The following is a 14,929-nucleotide window of genomic DNA, read 5'->3' as shown; positions in this document are numbered from 1 at the left end:
ATAATTTTATATATAGTTTATTTATCAAATAAATGTAATACAGGGATAAATTACACATGTAAAGTTATGTATGCATATACCTACCACAATAACACACACGGAGAGACATCTATACAACAAATTCATGTATTTTAATCAGTTTTATGTAAACCTTCTTTAGTATCCATCTATGTGCTAGGAGTTGTAACAGGAAGGAGAAAATAGAGTATTTTTCCCAGAATTCTCCTCTCTTACCTGTTTGCAGCATGTAAATTCAATTTTGAGCCTAGAAAAGCAGTACTTGTAGGAAACTCCTGGCAAGGTATCAATGGCAGAATGATACCCTACTATTGCAGGCTTCACAAACATTTCTGTAGCTCAACAACTAATGGCTGAGCAGAGTTATTCATACTTGGTGTCTTCTCAAGGCTAATCCTGTATTTATTTTACCTTTACACTATGGCTGGCTAGTTCTGTTCCAGGGAATTTCATGGAGGTAGAACTGTCTGTGCATACTGGAGATGCACGGTGGGCATTTGTGTGTGAGCACAGGAAGCTCTGTATGTCAGAGGCAATCCCTGGGCAGCCTTTCCCTGACGGCCACTTTGTGTCCCCGCAGCGCGAGAACCGGCGCCTGCAGGAAGCCAACATGAGACTGGAGCAGGAGAACGACGACCTCGCCCATGAGCTGGTCACCAGCAAGATTGCACTGAGGAAGGACTTGGACAATGTAAGACATGTCCTCATGCTGTGTAGGGCAGACAAGGGATAATTCCTTGTTCCTCCTCTCACTGGAGAGGAGATACATGGAGTACTTCTTTTGTGTGGGACAGGATTCCTTCCTCCACATCCTTATTGCACATGGACAAGTATAGGCCTGTGGCAGAGGTCCATGGGAAAAACAGGAGTGCTGACTGAAATACTCATTACCCTGAAAAGCATTCAGAATAACTGCAGGGAAGGGAGAGCCTGTACTTGAGTAGTTGCTTTCTCTTCTCTAAAGAAGTCTAGCAGGAGCTGTGTCAAGTCTTTGAACCATCACAGAGATCATGACATGGATGCTGGACTGTGTTTTCCTGGGATTTTTATGAATACAATTTCATAGCAGACAGGCTTTGCAAAGTGCCTGATAAACTTGAAAGTCTGTCTGGCTCTGCATGGATCAGGTTCTCAGGTACCTCAGGCAACTCTGAAAATGTTGCTGTGGTTTCCATTTGGCTTGTTGGAATGTGCCCGTATGAACTCATCCTGGGATGTTTCCAGATCAGTAGAGCTCTCAGGAGGAAACTTCAGGTTTGCTTTGTGTTACAGGAATTTTTTTTCAGCTTGCTGTCCCACTCCCTTCTTTACATATTCAGTTGTGGGAGATCTTACTAGGATATGCTTTTTCTTTTTTTCCAGGACATGCAGAGACAGAAAGGTACTGGCATTTCTAGCACAGGGGAGGCTAGAACACATTTAGTCTGTCTGCTTGGGGAGATGAGGGGAAGAGTTCAAGTGCTCATGTTTTGCCATTCTTGTTCTGTACCAAGATAAGTGCATTTCTGAAATCTCAAAGGAAAATGACTTCTGAAAGTTGTACAGTGCAGGAGCTGACAGGCTTTAAAATGTTTCATTGGATGTGCCTCAGACAATTTAAGGTTTCCCACGGTCTCCTGGAAACTTGCTGTTGGAAAACTATTCATAGTAAATGTTGATGCCAGTGGGTGAATGTTGCTCTTAATGAGGTTTGGTTTATGACTTTCGGGTTTATTACCTCTCCTGTTCTTAGGTGTTAAAATGTGAATCATAGAAGTATGTTCCAGAAGCAGGTTTTCACCACACATTGGTATGTTCACCTCCTCTTACCTGGGCTTTTTCCCTTCATTAGTGAAGCTTCCAGAAGCTCCACACTGATGATAGCCCAGCAGTGGCACTCAGGGGGTGCACTCCAGCAAAAATTGTCCTGAAGAAGCTTTTTCTATCAGTTTTTAACTGTTGTTTGTGACTGCTTGAGCCTGCATGAGACACGGTGATACTTTTACATTGTTTTTTTAAATGGAGAGCTGGGAGAGGAACAAAATTAAGCAAAATTGATATGCTTCATTTGATATATAATAGTCTTGTATTCAAGGGTGGTAAATGATGTTGGCAGCACTTGGGTTATCCCCTGGAGGAGATAGGTAGGTTTGATCCTACTTTAGGACACGATAAATTCTTCTAATTGGATCCTGAAATGGTAAGTTTCATTCTGCCAGCCTGAGGTCTTGAAAGGAAAGTACCAAAGGACACTGTTTAACACACCTTTTCTAATATCTACATGGCATGTCTGAAATCTGCAACCTAAAAGATCAAAACAAAGCACTTGGAAATACAAGAATTTCCTTAATATCCTTTCACTAGACCAGAAAATAGGCTTCATTTTTCTACTGTTGTTGGACTCCTACATCCCAGCGTTCTTTAACTTTAAAACAGCTTAAACCCCATCTATAATGAAAAGATGTTCTGTTTGCCTTTGCCATCTTTTTGAAAGGATCAGCAGGACTTTAAGGGACTAAAATTCACTTTCTGATTTTCTTCCTTTGAAGGGAATTGGTACAGGTAGTTTCTGAAGATTTTATATATCAGTTGAGTTATTGATCTATTTTTATGAAGAATCCATACACCTATTGGGAAGTGCTGTGTTGTGTGTATGAGACAGGAAAAGACGTCTTAACTTGGCAGAGTTTTTAGTGGTTTATAAAGAGCTTGAAATTTTTCAACAATATATTTTTATACTTGAAAAACTGCAGTAAAAAGGGATTGTTGGCTTCTGGTGGGACATTTCTTTCCTTTAAGGACGAAGGAGAGAGTGGCCTGATTCTTATGTTTGCTTTGGCAGCTCAGTTTTTTCATGTATTTTCTGGGATGGTATCACATCCATTGGGAAGTGTCATAGAGTTCGGGGGGCTTTTTAAACATTCTAGACGCATTTTGCGTTAATTCTGTTTTCATTGCAAGGGTGAATGTTTGCGAATTAAACTTAGGTCTGAGCTGGTTATTGTCTTTTAGTGATCTTGCACACTTTGAGCTGTTCTGTGCTTTTGGTTGTCTTCAGAATGCACTGGTCACCTTCCAGACTGTATGAGAAAATGAAACTTATTTCTGCTATTGGATTTCTTTGGAGCAATCCCTGCTCCAGTTTTGCTAAAATTAATCACTGAATTCAAGGAGGCATTTTTGGAGGGCTGGAGTGTAGTGGTAATAGTGTGATTAATTTTGATGTGTTGCTGCTTTGCTATTGCAGACGGGAAGTTTTAGAGAAATAATTTTCAGAATAAAGTGGTATTTTTTTAATAACAATGAACCAAACCTTGTAAGACTGGAATAGCTGCACTCTTGGCTCCGTCCTGGTGGAGGCACAGCAGGGAAGCCTCTGCTCAGCCTGCACTCTGTGTTTCAGGCAGAGGAGAAGGCAGATGCCCTCAATAAGGAGCTGCTTATGACCAAACAGAAGCTGATTGATGCAGAAGAAGAAAAGAGGCGCCTGGAGGAAGAATCCGCTCAGGTTGGGGCACTTCTGTCATTCTCACTGTTCTGTACAGTACAGAAATGATAAAAATAAAAAGTGACAAGTGTGGGAAGGGCTTAATGTTCTAAGTCATGTTTGTCTCTCTTCTGTGGTGTAAAGGACGTCAGCAAAGCAGAATTCGGCACTTTCCTGCCAGGTGCTTCATAGGGTGGGGAATTTTTAACTTGAAATCACAAAGTCTCAGCCTGTGCCGGAGATGCTGCACAGAGAGGCAGTGCGGGACTTCAGCTGTCAGCACTTTTTGAATCCTTCCTTCCCTTGGCTAGCCCACTGTTCTGTCAGTGATGGCCAGCAAAGCCCTGCTTTTCCCTGCCTGCATGGAGCTGAGCTGGGCTCTGGGTCCCAGGGTCAAGCTGAGCAGTGAGGTTAAGGAGAAGGAGGAAATACCACCTGGGTATTTTTCAGACTATAACTAAATAAACCCTTTCTTTTCTTTTTTTTTTTTTTCTGGCAGCTGAAGGAAATGTGTCGCAGGGAACTAGATAAGGCAGAGTCAGAGATCAGAAAGAACAGCTCTATTATTGGTGACTACAAGCAGGTAAGTACAACTCCATGATGATGTGGTTTGCTATCAAAGTACAAGACTTTCAGGTATTTTAGGAGATTTCTGGAAACCAATGTCATCTGTGCCATGCATTTGAGGACACAACTTAGCTGTTCTAAATGGGAAGCCGGTGGCTGGTTTTGCATTTTCTTTGGCCGAGATCCTGAAGTGGTCAGTCCTGTTTGCCCCTGATGTGGGTATGTGTAGATCAGGAGTCACCACAGCCTCAGTCACAGCCAAACCTTGTTCAAATGGGCTCTGGGACATCAAAGGTTCACCTCATGCCAAAAAAGGTTCTCTCCTACCTTCCCTTTGTCAATCAAATGCACCTAAGAAATAAAAAAAAGGATGCCTTTTTCCTTTCAAGGCTTTGATTTGGCATTCAAGCTCCTGATCACAAGGTATCAAGGGAGCAAATTCATGTGTCTCTTTAGTAGGCCCATAACAGGTCTCAGGGAATTAATTAGGGTTTTTTTACTACTCTGTCTTGCCTGTTCTTTTCTCCCAAAGGCAACAAAAGGGCCATGCTATTCCTAACCTTTACTGGCTCCTTTAGCAAGGCCAAACTCTGCTAATAACTTATGTTGGAACTGCACCTTTTCCTGTGGGGATAGAAGAATTGTAGAGAATGGGGATAGAAGAATATGTAGAGAATGGGAAAATGTACAATGAGACAGCTTAATGCAGCATCCCAATTTTTCTAGCTTTCTAAGAGTCCGTAGACTATCCATGTTAATATTGCAACAGCATTTATTTGTGCTTTAGCATTCATTTGGGAGGGAATTTACATTTATGAATGGTCTGGTAACATAATTTTGCTTGTCAGATTTGTTCCCAGCTGAGTGAGCGACTGGAAAAGCAACAAACAGCAAATAAAGCTGAAATTGAGAAAATACGGGTAAGAGAACAGATAGATCCACAGTCTACAATGTTTCAATCTCTAAGCAAAATCATAGCAGCAAACACACAATTTATTTCCTTACTAAAATGGTGGCTGAGAGTCCCTGTAGATAAAAGAGAAGATTATAAGGGGGAGACCTGGGAGAAAAGGTGAGTAACTGTGGGCCCTCTCATGCTATAATGGTTACATGCTAATCTCGATGCTGGGGTTTCTTTGAGGGGTCTTTTTTTTCTGGAAGAGATTCTCTGACTGTCTTTTACCTTAAAGTAACAGGGGGGAGGGATAGAGCCCATTATTGTAGCAAAACAACACAGGGGTGTTTCCAAAGCCGTGAGTCTGGGGATGGCAAGAGTTCCTGCTTGGCTGTGCCTCCCCAAAGGTTCCCATTAGTGGTTCCTCTGGTGTTGGGCTGCTCTTCCAGAGCAGAGGCAGGACAGGCTTTGATCATAGCCCCAGCACTTCGCTCACAGCCAGGTGTTTACTTTAGCAAAAGGTGGATGACTGCGAGCACTGCCGTGAGTTCTTCAATAAGGAAGGCCGTGTGAAGGTTGCCAGCACTGCTAAGGATGGTTCAGACGAGGACACGGATGAGGAGAAGGAAACACTGAAAAATCAGCTGAGGGAAATGGAGCTTGAGCTGGCCCAGACCAAGCTGCAGCTTGTGGAGGCGGAATGTAAAATACAGGTAATGCTCTGGAGGTTTGTTTTGTAGTCTGTGCAGCGTGTCTGCATTCCTAGAAAAATGTGTGTGTGAGTTGTAGAGGGATTGGAACAGATCCTGTTGGTTGAAACTATAACCTGCTATTTCCTGCATGGGTTATTTAACCAAACACTGCGTCTGAAACTTGCTGTATGCAGACGATTTAATTGAAATTGCATGAACTGTATTTAGCAGCCACTACAGCTTCCAGACATCTGCCTGTCTGCAGTGCAGTGCTGGCTGCCTGATCTCCTGCAACTGCTTGGAAGGAGCCCAAGAGTACTGAATCATGCATGTCTTTATCTCACAATCAGTACTAAATGAAGAAGTAACATTGACAAATGTTAGACATGTTTCTTAAAACATGATTGCAAAGCACTCCAGGTACTTGAGGTATTTCTGTAAAATATGACAACACTGTGCTTTTAGCCTAAAACTGATATGTCAGTGCTGCTCGTTCACAGAAGGGTAAAAATTAGTTTGTAGAAAGTCCACTTCCTGTGGGGATAGCTCCTCCTCAGATGGGAGAGAATGAAAGAGTTTGGATATACTGAAGAAAGTGGAATGTTTCACTAAGGGCAATGACACAAGTCTTATTTTGCTTTTCAAAGCTTTTTTTTTTTTTTTCTTTGTCAGCTTGTTGTACTGCTTTTAATTTATGTAAGATTCGTTTAACTTACAAAGTGGCCAAGAGTTTGTAGATGTTCTGAAGCCTTCTGGGTTTAACTCCTACAACCTTGTGTTGTGAATACATAACAAAATAATGAAATTACTCTTCTGTTTGCAGGATTTGGAGCACCATTTGGGTCTGGCCCTGAATGAAGTACAAGCTGCAAAGAAAACGTGGTTCAACAGAACAATAAGCTCTATAAAAACAGTGACTGGAGTCCAAGGAAAAGAGACTTGTTGAAAAGCAGTTCTGTCAAACACACCTTCTTAACACAACACCTTTTGTTGCCTTCCTTGGCCAGATGTTTAATTCTGTGATGTGAGAGGACCAGAATGTAAATATAATAGAAACACAGCATGTCAGGATTTCAATAGGTCAGTGATAAAGAGGATGGAAACACAAGAGAGGTTTTATTGCTAGACATGGGATGTTCATACTACTGATATTTAACAGGTGATGTAGCTAGATTGAAGCTCTTCAGAGAAACACTCCATTCTGCGTCTGGCTGGAGGCTTTTCACAGACTAGGTACGAGAACTTACCAAACCCTAATTGTTAAGTTTACATATGATAGGTTTTTTTACAGTTATAACCTTTTTTAATATTTTATTTGAAAGGAAAAGTGTCACTAACAAAGTAAAAAAAAAAAAAAAGAAAAAGAAAAAATGCAACAAAAAAAATACAACTTTATCAAGAACTACATCAGTGCCAGAAAGCAGTCCCCAGAGGTAGGAAATGGAGAGTAGGAGGTGACATGTTTTGCTTTATGAATGGGGATGATTTCAGCATTCCTGTCGAGCAACCCCACTTTGTTCTAGTAGATGCAGCATCCATCTCTCTGTGTTTGGCATTTCTTTCTGTTACTAATCAATTCTATGCAACTCTGGGCTTTTTTGGCATGGACTGCCAAACAAATTCGCCACCGGAGGCTGGGAGACTTGTCAAAGTGCTAGACAAGAATAATCGGAATCGTTGGCAAATTTCTGTTTCACTTGTGTCATATTGTTTGATCCACATATCAACAGCATTCAAATCCCAAATCAGCACCAGGACTGCTGATAAGTACGAATTATGTGGATGGTCTGACATTCAATGGAGTCTGTCTGGGTTTTGTCAGGTTTCTGTTTTGTTTTTGTTTGTTTGTTTTTACCCGGCTGTAGCAGGCCTTCTGCGGAGCTCAGACAGAGCTCCCAGGTTTTAGTTTTGCACATAAGTATGAATGGGACAAAGAAACAATAAACTGAGATATATATGAGGCAAAAATCACAGCGCGAGTGTAGCTGCGAGCATCTCTAGCTGTCCAACTCGCTTCCCTGGTAGCGTTCTGAGGTGGTGTAGGTCATTTTTCACGCTCAATGCAGTTGCACTAATAGGTGCTAAAAGTGCTTGGAGTTCTCATTCCTTGGATTGTATTGAGTTCTCACCAGAAAGCTGTAGAATGGAGTTTTGCACCTTGTAATTTTTTTAATTTATAATGGTTTGTGTTATGCTGAAGTATCTATTGCATCAGTGGATAAATTTTGTGTGCAGTGTGAGTATAAGCTGGTAACAATAAGAGGCACTGGTTTGTATATAAAGATATTTGGTTTATTTTGTATTTCTACCTTTTTCTTGTTTACTGTACTAATGCTAGCTAATGTACTCTGTAACTACCGGATAGAACATGCTATGTCCAAGCTTTTTTCCTTAACTGCATACATTATCTCTATTGTTTAATACCAAAAAAAAAAAAAAAAATACTGTAACTCCATCAATATTAGATGCGTGGACATTGTGGTAGCATAGTTGCAGTGTGTATACTTTATGAATTGAAATATAAACTAGTAAAATTGTATAACTATTTTGTTGTTTCATTTCATTTGAAGAGGAAATTATTAAATATTTTGCAATATAAAGCTAATTCTGGTCTTAAAGTAGAAGCAGTAGCATCTGTAGGCTTCTCCAAGACTGAAACCATAGTCATGCTGCAAAGGGCTTTGCTAAAAAAGACTGCATGTTCTGAGTGCTGCCACACTAGTTTTTATATAATAAAAATCTAGGGTTTGCTTTGGAAAAAAGAAACTGCAAAAATGACCTTGTGCAGCTTGAAACTTGTGACTCAGTATTTCTCAAACATGTCCAATTTAGAACTTTTCTTTTTCCGTGGCCCTCCAAATTCTGCTTGAATCTGCAAAATAAATGTAGGCTATCTCTGCTTATCACCATCAGTAACAAATTCTGTGGGGTCAAGTGTGGTTCATGTCATCTTCAGCAGGGTTTTGTAGCCGTGGCTGAGCATGGGCTCAGCTGTGCGACTGCAGGGCTGCACTAATTGGGTTGTGGGGCAGCTCTGCTCCCCAGCCCTGTGTTCTGCAGAGATAGCCAGGAGTACAAATGGATTCTTGTCACCAAAACAACCAAAGGTGACTCAGGAACCAGCCCCTGCTCTAGGAGGCTGCTGGGATGTCACTTTTCCAGCCATATTTTGCTTTAAAAGAATTGTATTATGTGGTTGTGTGTGGTCTCCACTTCTTTGTCTTTGCAGAGGTGGCTCCCTTGGTAAGGCAGCTCTGCAGTTTCTCAGTAATTGCAACCTTTAGAGAAAGTTTAAAGGTAAGTAGGGGAGAGGAGGAAGCAACCCAAGCCCAGAACACTTCATCCACTTGTCTTCCTCAAAGGGACTGGGAAATGGTATAATAGTGTACTTTCCTCCAAAAATGAGGTACTTAAAGGAAGAGGAAAAGCTGCTTTATTGTTCAGATTTCTTCAGCTCTCTAAATAAACATTACCTTCAAATTGCATGCAGCATATACTCCCCTCTTAGGATGGATGCAGAACATGCATAATTGTTTCACAGCATTTCATCTGAAACACTTTATAGTCAGTTTCCAGTCATGGATTATTTTAGATGCCTACCTGAAGGTTTTTGATCCCTGGAAATAAATATTACCAATGTATTTCACATCCAACTCCATCTAAAATATCCACAGCTAATTAAGAAAAATGGATTCAGTGCTGAGATGTGCATCTTTTGAACCACAATTACATGTGAAAGACAAGGAAGCAGGTCAGTTTTAAGATGAGGAAATTAAATTTGCAGATGTTCAAAACTATGAATAAGGAAGGTAGAAAACCACATTGAGTCAAAGCTGCTTTAAGCACGAGTATTTTACAGCCGTGTAAGAGAAAAGGAATGAGTGTGTTTGGTAGCATTTGGGGCATTAATGAGATGGTTATTTTCTGGTAGTCAATCACCTTTCTGTTCACATGTGCCTCAGCTGGGTTTGAGTACTGAACTCCAGCTCAGTGCAGTCTTGCTGATGCTGGGATTAAACTCCTGTGCCCCAGGCTCCAAATGCTTTGCGTGTTTGTGCTGTATCATTAAGGTCCGATGGTCTCAGTGTGGGAGCTCAAGTGTCACTATCTCATTTGTGTTGCAGAACTTCTTGGCAGCTCAGGGTCTGCAGCTGGAAGTGGATATTCAGGATCTATCAGAAAGTTTTACCTTTAAGCATTGCTGGTAAGCCGTCTTGAAATTTATATAACTACCTCCCTGACTTTTTTTAGCTGCCCTTCTTATCTGTGGCAGTGATATAAAGTTCCTGTTATCAAGAGGAGGATTTCACTCCATCTGTTCAACAGCTTGGCTCACATTCATCCAGCCTAACTTTAGACACTTCGGAGGTGCCTAACATAAGAGTTTAATCCAGGGAGGTTTTCCAGCCCTCGGCAGGCGCGGGGGCAGCCCTGCAGGCGGGCAGCTCACCCAGCCTCGTGCCCAGAGGCCTGATGGATCAGGGAAGCTCCTGTGAACCCACGAACTCAGCTGAGAGTCCTTCCTAAATAAAAAAAATATACTGAAAATGAGCCATCACTGGACACTCAGGGGGTTGCTTTCGATTTTTCCTCCTTTTTCCATGACTGTATTGTGCAGTATTTTTCCTTCTGTATTGCCAAAGACTATCAAGGTCTCTTCATACAGATTTTGCTAGAATTTACCACTGCACATCCTAATGCATTTGAGCAACACAGGCTTGGTTTTGCTGCATTTTCTGCATACTAATGAACACGACAGCGTACTCCGGGACTGAGGGCTTTCCCTCGGGGTAATCTGGCCACAGGCACGGTAGGAAACTCGAACTGTGAGGCGAGCAGGAGGGCTCTGCTCGGGAGCCATTTTTGTTGGGTTTAACATTGAAGTCAAGTGTTTCCTCATGGTGGTCTCAGTTCCTGCTGACTGGGGGGTGAGTGGAACCAAGCTAACTGAAGTAGAACCGGGCTGTCTGAGGTGGATTTAGCCGAGGACGGGGTCAAAGAGCACCCGGACCCTCCGGCTCCGAAAACCCGGCCGGGCGCCGCCTCAGCGCCCTCACGGTTCCCGCGCTTTTCGCGGGGGCGGGGCGCGCGGGGCTCGCGGCGAGCTCTGATAGGCTGGTGGGTGATTGGCAGCAGGAGCAGCCTTTGGGCGTCAGGGCGGCCGGGGCGCCATTTTGTTTGCCGTGAGGGTTGGGAGAGCCGAGGCGCGGGGCCGGGGGAAGGTGCCTTGAAGCCCGGCTCGGGCCGGGGCTGCCCGGCTGGAAGGAGGTGCGGAGCGCGGGCACACTGCTGAGCTGGGCTGGAGGGGAGCAGTGGCCCCCGGGCGGGGCGGGGCGGTGCTGTGCTTCATGAGGGAACCATGCAGATCCTCGCAGAGCTCTTCCGGAGACTGTGGGTGTTAGAAGAGCACCAGGGCAGCGGAGGACAGCAGAGCTTTCGATCCAGACAATAACTGGTGGAAATGAATGGTACTTTGGGGAAAACCTGTACAGAACTTGTAGTGCATTAATGGCCCTTGCGGAGAAGAGGTAGAGTTTTCCCTTAATTTGCACGCGGTTTAAATGGCCTCGTCTGTTCTTTTCTCCTTGCAGCCACCCCCCAGGCCCCTCAGGCTGAGGCAGGCAGTGAGTTCTTCCCATGCAGCAGCAGCAGCCTTTCAGCAGGAGAGTGGGTGATGTTCATGGCAGCCTGTCACAGGCGGGTCTGAGCTGAGGCCTCCTGAGGTGGAAACCTTTGAAATAGGCCGTGAGAGCTAATAAAGTGGAGCTGTTTGATCTATAATGTGATGAGTGGCTGCCGTGGGCTGTTCTCCCCGTGGAGAACCTGCATGAGAAGCCAATCACACCACTTGCTGCTGGTTAAGTAATTCATGGGTTGCTCCAGCCTGTTAGAGGATCTGGTGAATCTTGGTAGTGTTCCAATGCTGGGAGTATGGAAACCTCAAATAAGAAAAAATAAATCCACCTCTATAAATCTTAGAATCACTGAGTTCATGCTTGGACAGATGTTAAAGGGAGGCTATTTCTGTGTAGTAACTAGTGAGTGTAGAAAAAATACTGCCGTAGCTTATAGGTTTATACATGCAGTGCATACAAACACATAGGATAAACTCTGCTGTAAATAGAATTTTCTGATTTCTATTCCAGAAGTAATGGGAGAAGAATATAATTTATCTGATTTGCCCCTGAGAACTGCAGAAGCAGTTTGCTAACCAATTAGTGAAATACCTTGTATTTTTAATTAATTTTACTACAGTTTTTGGTCCAAACTGGCATAAACGAAATTGCCACGGATGGCATTGTAAAAGTCCTGGACCCTGAAAAAACTTGTAAAGAACAATGTTAAATAGCAGGATTCTTTACAGAAATCATCTTTGTTGAACGATCTTGTAATGTGGAATTAAATGTTCTCCCTGTTATACAGAGCTAAAGTCTATTTTCGTAAAATTCAGCGGTTAGGTAATTCTAGCAATGAACTAATAAAGCCAGAATCTGTCAGGATGCCAAATAGCATCCAGCCAGAAATGCAGATTTAGGTGCTCAGGAAAAACTTCTGCTCTGTGTGGACTCTCATTTCCTTCTAGGAAATTCGAAATCTACAATGTGAGTGATACCCGGCGTAAAGACTAGAACATTCCATATTGTTCTCCTACAAATCTGATCGGAAAGTTGTATTATGTCCTTGTACAAAAATGATCTGCTAGGAGGAACCGTAGTAAAATTGAAGTGTCTCGGAAGTAAATCTATGGGATGTGTTTCTAATACACCTTGAACTTGACTTAAAGTACTGGTAAATAGTTCTTGTCCTTTGCTTACTATTAATGGTTGAGATAGGAGATGTAGCAAACTTTGTAGCAAAAGTTTATCACAAGTTTTTCAGAATACAAAAAACTTAAAATGTGTATTGGTTAAAATGTTAGGGCAAAAGTATTTTTTAGCAGCTTTAGTGGCTTGAGTTACAGCTGAAGGTGGCATGACTTTGTCTCTCATCATCTCACCTGAAGGGCCCTTGGTGTGTGACTTAACATGGCGGTCACTGGAGGGGATCAGGAGTCCAAGTGGAGGATGTTTTATGGCAGTGAGCAGGCTGGTTCCCTTATGGAGTTGCAGAGGTCCGCCTTGATCAACAGCTTGTGTGACACAAGTCATGATTTTTAGGAAGGGGCTGCAGTGCTTAAGATGGAATCGCAGCCACACTGGGCTCTGAGGCTCCAGAAGGTGCAGAAGAGATGAGACTTGCAGGCTGCCAGCTCTGAGCAGAAGCCCTCCTCATGCTGAGCACAGTTAGTGTGTGCCATGAAAACATCCAAGCTCTGTGTTTAAACTCCCTGCTGGGAGCGTCTGTTCATGCACAGAGCTGGCAGTGTGATGGGGGAAAGGAGGGCGTTGGAGCCACATTTGTAAATGTCATTTGGGAGGGGACACTGGAATGACCCCTGATGCAGTTTTCTGATCTGGCTGGTCAGTTTATGCCACGCAGGGAAAAGAAAACTGCTGTGCAGATTTTATTCAATTGCTGTGCCTGAGAAAAGGTAGTAAAGGACTCGCTGAGATGAAAGTGCTGTGCCACTGTCAGCTGTCACTGCATAAACAAAAGGGGTTTATCAGTTCTTTTAAGAACACAACAGCAAACCACTGTGGTTTTGGCACAAGTCTTGGCTGCCAGGAAAACAGGGGAGTGATTTAAGGCCTTCTGTGTCCTGGAGGCTATGCTAGCTTAAAGAAGTGGTTTGATGGTAATTAACACTGGTGCACCAGAGAGAACGGGTGGGAAAGAGGAGGAGGATGAAGGCTGGCTGCTTGCAGAGCAACATGTATCTGAGCTCTCCACCTACTCAGGGCCTGGCAGGACTGCTGCATAATACCACAGGGAATCACTTGAGGAACAAGATTTTGTCTAGCATGGATGGGAAGGGATGGTGTTTCTGCACGATGACGACTGTGCGTCTCCCTGAGGTGGTCTTTGTGTGGTACGATGCAAACCTGCAGCCAGAGGGGCTGTGGGAGCTTGTGCCAGACTGCTGTGAATTATGGATGACATGGCTGCTGCTTGTAGACATGAACAGCAAACTCCTAGTGTGCCCCCAGCCTCAGCATTACAGGAATAGCCTGAACTCTGAATGTCTTTACAAGTTACAGGTGCTATGCATTCCCATGGTTAGGACAGAGTGAGGAGGCCAGTAATTACTGTAACTGGAAAGTTCTAAATTCCGTTCAAGTTTTCATTCATTTGATCTCAGTGAGAGTAGTAGTATGTACAGACAGAAGAAGTTACTTGTCTTCTACATGTAACAGCATCTTTCTCAAAACCACACAGTTCGTTAAGCCCAAGATAATTGACCTGAGCAGCTCAAACCCCTGTCCACATGCTTGCTTTGTGCTGGATGCAGGAGTCCTGTGGCTACCTCAAGACTTGCAGTATTGGCTGTATAGGAGTTTGTGTGGAACTGCTTTGCAGGGCAACATAATTGGATTTACTGAGCTGTATTTTGTCATCTTGCCCTAGTTTAGCCTTCCCTCTTCTACTGTAATCCAAAGTTACCCAGATTTAAAAAAAGGCCCCTTTTAATGAATCAGAACCAAGAGAGAGCTGAGCCTGCCTTTATTGCAGACAGGAAATCCTACCTTTGGTGTGTGCCAGCACCTAAGCAAAGGGGAAGAGGGAAGTGTTATTCGTGCAGGGTATGTGACCTTTTTTTGGGATCTAAAGGCCTTTTAAGGATTTTGCCCCATGTTCGTGCCCGGAGCAAGAAAGGGCCTTTTGTTGTAACTGTAACAAGAGTACACACAGGCTTTTTACAGCTTTACAAATAAATATGCTGGAACGTGTAGCTGAAAGTGAAGATGAATTCAGGACCCTGAAAGCAGTGGCAGCTCCAGTTTCTTTCAGTTGATTGTACCAAGGATTGGGGTCACAAAAGAGAAGGATAATTTACAGCTTAGCAAATGGGAAAAACTCTTTCTAGCTGACTTGCTGGAACTCAACCCTGCAGCAAACCACCAAAGTCAGCATTATGTTGTGAGCAATTAAGTGAGGTGACACTTCTTGCAGAAAGAGAGAGGGGTGCTGTTCTGGGCAGGTTTATAGATGCAGCACTTCTTTGCACATGGAAGTTACAGACTGGGCTTGTTTGTTGCTTGGACATCAGTCAATCAAGTATTTTCCCTGCTTCCTCTGTAATCAAATACACTTGTCCAAGGTGATGCTGATTGCAGCAAGATAAACTGGACATCTTGCTTGTTAAGCAGGTGGTTCCTTCTGCATGGATCCCTTCAGTGCTGTGCCAGCAGG

At 43.3% G+C, this 14,929-nt stretch overlaps 1 protein-coding gene across 1 annotated transcript in view; it reads left to right on the top strand.

Moving 5' to 3' along the window:
* RABGAP1 (RAB GTPase activating protein 1) overlaps nucleotides 1-8,183 on the top strand; it is a 62,909-nt gene extending 54,726 nt beyond the window's left edge. Inside the window, exons 21-26 of the mRNA XM_032131052.1 lie at nucleotides 599-709; nucleotides 3,401-3,505; nucleotides 3,984-4,067; nucleotides 4,900-4,971; nucleotides 5,462-5,659; nucleotides 6,462-8,183. Of these exons, the coding sequence (XP_031986943.1) occupies nucleotides 599-709; nucleotides 3,401-3,505; nucleotides 3,984-4,067; nucleotides 4,900-4,971; nucleotides 5,462-5,659; nucleotides 6,462-6,584 (693 nt within the window). The 3' untranslated portion in view covers nucleotides 6,585-8,183. The remainder of the gene's footprint in view (nucleotides 1-598; nucleotides 710-3,400; nucleotides 3,506-3,983; nucleotides 4,068-4,899; nucleotides 4,972-5,461; nucleotides 5,660-6,461) is intronic.
* Nucleotides 8,184-14,929: the final 6,746 nt, after the last annotated feature.

The sequence above is a fragment of the Corvus moneduloides genome, chromosome 21 (assembly GCF_009650955.1).
Source record: "Corvus moneduloides isolate bCorMon1 chromosome 21, bCorMon1.pri, whole genome shotgun sequence".
NCBI lineage: Eukaryota > Metazoa > Chordata > Aves > Passeriformes > Corvidae > Corvus > Corvus moneduloides.
This window is presented reverse-complemented; position numbering and strand designations above follow the sequence as displayed.